Raw genomic sequence first — 6,793 nt, forward strand, 5'->3', positions numbered from 1 at the left:
GGCACTGTCCATTGTCCTATCACAATTTTACCTACATGGCATCAGGGAATTAAAATAAAAAATAGCCTTTTACTTCATTTGCGTGTCTCAAACCATAACATCCCAGTCAAACCCTTGCTGCAGGTACCTGAGAGATAAAACTGCTCCTGTACGTTCGAGATAGTGGCCAGGTCCCCTCCGGACGACTGACATGCGTATCTGGCATCCAGCCAGGAGAGAAGCTCTGTGTTGATCTGGTAGCAGCTGTCACTGTTGGGGTCGTCCTCCCAGCCTGCTCCGCAGTTTTTACTGGATGGTGCTGGGAGTGAGAGAGTAAGTTGTTCAAGATGGAATACTTTTTTAGAAGAAGCTTTGTTCATGTTATAATTTTCCTGAAAAGTGCATAGACATAACAGTGATAAAATGATTGTTTTAATGGTGCAACTGTCATGCCAATATAGACAGTTCAAATGTAAGGTTTATTTTTGGGAGATGAAGCTTATCTCATTTCATAATTTTCTCAAAAAGTACGAGGATATAAGAGAGTTAACACGATTCGTTTCACAATGTGCTTGTCTCTAATTCACTTTTCAATTCTTTGAGGCCAAGTGTACAGAGAGCTATGAAAACTCTCGGATCTACTCCCGATCAATAATCCCCCCCCACTATGGATTTGAACCAACACCATCCATGCCCTAGTTCGGTATATTACTAACTGAACATAAGGGCACCATCTGGGAAGAAAAAGATTGTCGCAGATAGTACTAGTCGATAAGGTCGGCAGCATTAGTTTCAAAACAATACTGCAAAATGTCACAGGGACTTATGTTCACACTCACAGCTACAAAGGAGACAAGAAGGCTGTATACATGATAAGGTAACAGTAAACTTTAGCCTTCGTGTCAGAACTCACTTGTGGGGAGGGGGATGTTCAAAATGACTTGTACCCATGACAATCCACCTAGAGAAATGTCTACTCCTCCCACCCCATATAAAAACAGACAACACTACAGATACTTACTGGCTGGACTTGTTGCTGGAAGGGTGTTCTGAACTGCACGAGAGAAAAGAATAGGCCTATTTGTAAGAAGAATCTTTTTATCTTTTTTCTCTGAATTACTGATAATGGATTTGTTTCCTTTTTTTCTCCTGAATGCTCTTGTCTACAGTTTGGTTAGACATCGGGCCACATTTTATCTGAGTCTTATCTGATAACAGTGTGGTTTCTTCTGTGTGACTGCTTGCGTACTTTGTGTTTTTCTTTCAAAGAGAAAAATTCTCTTTGTCATTAATTTAGCTGTTTTTTTGTAAGATGTATCAAACAGTGTTTTTTCAATTTCTTCACCAATTTATAGTTCTTAAAGTCAAGTGAGCATTAATAATATTTCACAATTTAAAAGGTTGTCTCTTATATGTATTTGTTTTGGCACTTGCATACACACAGGTCATGTATTTTATTACAAGCAGTATAGCAAGAAAAATATTTTTAAAAAGAAATTAATTGTTTGACAAATTCGGAATTATAAAGCATGACGCATAAAATATAAATTAAACAATATTAATTGTGAAACATCAGTATCATTAATTAAGATAGATTCACATCTAAATTTGTTACTTCTCATCAAACAAATTGACATCGCATTACATAACTCTTCCTTCATTTATCATTTATATCTTGTTTATCGTGTAAAACTACCACATTATAACTTAACACTCCAAACACAAGCACAATAGTATGTACTTGAACAGTTTGTACAAATCAAAAGACTTATCATGCCAATGCTTCAGCCTAGATTTAATGTGTAATCATAATATATTATTGTTAATTTTCATTTTGTTGTTGGTGTTAAATGATGGCACGGTGTGTTAGTCAAATCTTTCACGATTGGGCAATGTGCTTTATCTGTATACAACATATTAATTACATAACAAACGTAGTCTTTGGAGGTAGCTCATATGTGAGCATGCCGATAATAGGGGGTCCTGTCATGCTGAGCTATGAGAAGGGTCCTAATCATCATCATTGCTTTTCTCACCCTGTATCAGGGCATAGACAATGAATAAACACTTTCCATCTTTCTCTGTCCTCGGCTAGCCTGTTGATGTTACTCCATATTATGAGAAGGGTACTTGAGTCGAAAAATCAATGCTGGAGTATTTGACATATGAACATTTCGAATTTGACTTGTTTTCAAATATTTGCTTTGAAAGTTCTTTGAGTTTCATAAGCAGAGTTTTTGTATGTAATAAAAGCCAGCCATGAGAAAAACAGATGATGATTGTGGAAGTGTAATTGGGAAAAGGAATGCAAATGAAATCTTCACTGAAAGCGTTCTGGTTTAATTCATTGCAATGTTTGGTCCTATTAGAACCCAGAGTAATCTGACAAGACATTATGAGGAATGTTTAGTGTACTTGTAATTGCAGTTGTCAGTGGTTATTGCCCCCCACAGACACAATATAGATAATAATAATAATAATAATAATAATAATAATAATAATAATAATAATAATTATCACAAATTCCCACTCAACAGCAAGCTCTACGTGCTTTACAATCTTTATTGTTACCCCAACAGATCTGATAGGTTTCTGAAACAATCTCAACTTACTGGGAAGCGTAGGGTGCAAGCTGCCATTTATAGGGGCTAAAACTTTCAATACATTTAGCTGGTGGTCTGCTTTGACCCTGCCTGTTAGGATTGACTCGGGCTGAAAGAAATACGGCGACCCAGCAGGCAGACGGAGATATTGAATACAATTTTTTTTTAAAAAAGCTAAATACTCAGGGATCAAAATCACTTCTCCTGCATATGAACAATGAAGTGCCTGACCACTTTACCACAGAGACATTTCCCAGTCATAGAGTATAGAGGTGTTGTTGTTATCGATCCAGTCAAGTTATAGAGGTGCATTGAGAAGAGACTGGACTCAACTAGTACTCTCTGACTTCACTGTGGTAACATAAAGACTGAGCATTGGAAATTTACCAAAGACTGTTTTCACAAAAAGTAATAGATTTATAAAAATAATTCGTAACAGCTATATATGAAAAAAAAAAAGACTAAAAAGAAAAAGGCAAGCAATCAAATGAAAAATTCTTGTGAAACAAAATTTTTCAGGTCGAACTAATGTTATCATTGGCACCAAAAACATCATTTCATGAGGGCGGCAAAGAACCAAAATCAAAACAAAATAAATAAATAACAAAAAACCCCTCCAAAAACACTCAAACCAGATTCAACAGCTTGTAGCTTTTGTGTGAACTACTCTGAATGAGATTGTCTCCTATGAAGGAAAAAATCACAAGAATAAGGAGAATATTTGAAAAAAATGCCTCAAAGGAGAACTTGATAAAAAAAATCCAAATAGCAGACAAACAAAAAAAAAAAAGCAAAAAAAGCAACAGTAGCAAAAATAAATCAAAAAAGGCAAAGCACTAAGCACAAAGGTACTTAATAAGGAGATACAGCTTGCGGTTCAGCACAAATGTGAGGTATCTTGATAAAATTAGGCGCTCGTCAAAATGGTGAAATCAAAGAAAAAGGCATTTTCAACAAGTTTGGCAATTTATATTGAAATTTTGTTTTTTGGCTAAACACCATTTATGTTCATATGAAAACACATTTCCATTTGAATTTTACTGAAAAACCTTGTCTAAAGACACAAAATAAGTAATTTTCAGTTTTCAAGGACTCTTAAAAGCTATTGAAGCTACCAAACTTTGGCAGCCATTTTCTCATTAATTTAACCACTCGATACCAGGCTACCCAACCTTCTTTAATCACAAATAACTTCTATTCACTCTAGATGGATATTTTACCACTGAAAGCAAAAAAAATGAATACGCTTTCAGATATTATCAATAACTCCACAAGCACAAAAACGAGTGCCTGGTTTCACCATGTCTTGAAACAAATATCTCTGAAAGCAGCTGCCACAAAGCATTCATCTTTGCTGGTGAAACAAAAGTACACACCAGTGGGGGCTTGACATATGAAGCGATGTTTGTGATCGCATATGCCGTCGTTCCACTGATTCTGTCGGTGAGCTGCGATCTGTACACAGTTTTCGTTTCCACCGGAGTTACCCGGCTCATGAGGGGCCCAGTAAGTGAAATTTGTCTACAGTTATGAGAAAGGAAACAGGAGATCAACAATGCTCTTAATTTATATAAAATGTTCAGCGGGCCCAACAAATCCACACAGATTTTGTCCCAAAATGATGCCTCAGCACCAAAATCCGGGGCTGCTCAAATACCTTCTCAGGAAAAACAAACGAAGAATCGACAGGGGAAAAAAACAACTGGAAAAGTCGCTAAAAGGAAACCCCAGGCAGCTTTTTGCCTTTGCCATGAAAGAGAGAGAGAGAGAGAGAGAGAGAGAGAGAGAGAGAGAGAGAGAGAGAGAGAGAGAGAGATTTTTTAAAATAAAACTAAAAATAGGTAAAAAAAACCCTGATCTTTTTAATTCATCTTATTTTGTCACCAGTAGTCTATCTTCTACATTTGTACAAAATAAAAATAAATATAAGAGTAGTGTTGTGTTTTACTATTAATTATGACAGCAAGGTTTTAGAAAGGTACTTGGTAAAAGTTTACTGGCTTCTTTAATTTTACTATTGTGGGTGCTTTACATAGTAGAACATTAAAGAATTTTGGACGGCACTGCACGACCGTGCTCTATGGACAAACCGTGCCTGTTTTGCAGCCTTGAAACCCACATCAATAAATAAATCTAATCATGTTGTGCTTCCAAAAAAAGAATCAAGTATACCTTAACGAAATCTAAACGGTTTACCTTGACATCTTCATCCAACCATTCAAACATATTTTCCTGATGTCGATCGTGCAATCCAATCCAATATGTATCCTTCTGCTGGTCCACCAAACCTGAAAGATAAATAGGAAGGCAATCAGATATGAAGAAGGACATGATGAATTAATAGATGGGTAAATAGATGAACAGAAACATTGACCGGTAGACATGTTGATAGGTAGAAAGACACACAGTTAGATATATATGGACATAAACACACAAACACGCAACACAATACACATAATGTCAGTACTTTGATGATTGTTTCCAAAGCTTGAGATGCTCGTTACTTGCAAAATTTACTTTTTTCAATGTCTTTGATCAATGTTTTTGAGTAAAATCTACACAGAAATGTGTTTTTAAAAGGTGTTGAGCTAAAAAACATTTTTTTTTATCCCATAAAAATTACCCCAAAAAGCTTTCCTTTTTCAAACAAGTGTCTGGTTTCACCATGATGCCCAATACAGTTCACTTATCCAAAATTGCACAACTTTATAGGGACTACTAATGAGGGATTCAAAATATATTAAATCTTGACAAAAACAGACATACCAGAGGACTTACTATCATTAAAGACATTGTTTAAGTTTTACTTTAAACCCAGTAAATACTTTGTCTTGTCTCTAATTAAAAAAAAATAAAAGCCAATTTATCTTGAATAGAAGCTGAGATATGAGCGATCGAAGGAGGTAAAAAGGATTGCCTGCCGTCAAAAGTAAAATTAGTGAGAAAAAGGCAGCTATAGTTTAATGACATCTAAAGCTTGAGAATACTTAAAAACTAGAAATGTACATCTTTTGAACTTTTGATCAACCTTCTTCAGTAAACTGAACACAGAAATGTCTTTTTTAATGGGCATTAAATGTGTGGAGCCCCCCCCCCCCCCCCCACCTCTAAACAACCCCCTCCCTCCAAAAAATTTAAAACAAAAGTCAATAACAAATTATCCTATGGGAGGAAAAAAATGTTGCTTTCTTCAACTTCATTATTTTGATGAGCACCTGATTTTCTGACAACACCACAAATATAAAGGCTCACCGTCGACAAATCCATTAATTCCACCATTTGAGATCTTAACAAGGTCACCTCCCACCTGCTGGCATGTACTCCTGGCATCCACCCAGCTTTTGAGCTGTGTATACAACTTGATACAAATGGGGGCTGCAGCGTACAGGTTCCAGCCTCTGGGGCACGTCACTAGAGCTGCAGACACAGTGGGTCAGAAATGTATGCTTGTGAGATTACTCAACTTAAACAAAAAAACTGGTGCCAAATGTAGCATTAACATATGTGTTGGCTTTTTAAATTACTGACAACCTGTCAACTCCTGGCAAGGGAAGAACAATGTCACTAGCGGTCGCGGAGTTGTATTGCGCACGGGAACGTAAGGGAAACTTCGTGAACGACACGCCGAGTGGAGGTAAATACTACAACACCAAGTAAACATAATAATAATAATAATAGATAGTATTAGCATAGTGCAAATTCCCAGCCAACAGCAAGCTCTATGCGCTTTACATTCTATACTATTACCCCAGCAGACCTGACAGCATTCTGAAACAAACTCAACTTCTTGGGAAATATATAGAGTCACCTGCCAAATAGGTGATAAAACACTAACATACTGACAAGATCTTTTGCTGTCTATAGCCAGTACCCATTCCCACCTGGGTGAAGTGAGGAAAAATTTGTGCAAATTTGTGTAAAATGCCTTTCCCAGGGACACAATATCGGGCAAGCGGCTTGAATCCCCGAACTCGCAACCTGACGATTACGAGTGCGGTAACCTAACCACTACACTAACATTGCCACATAAGATCTAGTTAAAAGGAATTGGGATTATGAGTACTTCTCTACTCAGTTCCCCTTTTAAGGACTTACATAGCCTCACATGTACATTCACTGGCACAATCATTATGCACACTATGAATGAACACAAATTTTACTTTATCCCCTTCAAAACCCCACCACACAAAAACACACACACACACACACAC

At 36.7% G+C, this 6,793-nt stretch overlaps 1 protein-coding gene across 1 annotated transcript in view; it reads right to left on the bottom strand.

Annotated features, from left to right (window-relative positions):
• LOC101856652 (macrophage mannose receptor 1) overlaps positions 1–6,793 on the bottom strand; it is a gene marked incomplete in the record, with an annotated part of 62,425 nt that overhangs the window by 48,980 nt on the left and 6,652 nt on the right. The window contains 5 exon segments of the mRNA XM_013082051.2: positions 128–298; positions 1,001–1,033; positions 3,959–4,103; positions 4,779–4,870; positions 5,835–5,999. Coding sequence (XP_012937505.1) covers positions 128–298; positions 1,001–1,033; positions 3,959–4,103; positions 4,779–4,870; positions 5,835–5,999 — 606 coding nt within the window.

The sequence above is a fragment of the Aplysia californica genome, unplaced genomic scaffold (genome assembly GCF_000002075.1).
Source record: "Aplysia californica isolate F4 #8 unplaced genomic scaffold, AplCal3.0 scaffold00157, whole genome shotgun sequence".
NCBI classification, from domain to species: domain Eukaryota; kingdom Metazoa; phylum Mollusca; class Gastropoda; order Aplysiida; family Aplysiidae; genus Aplysia; species Aplysia californica.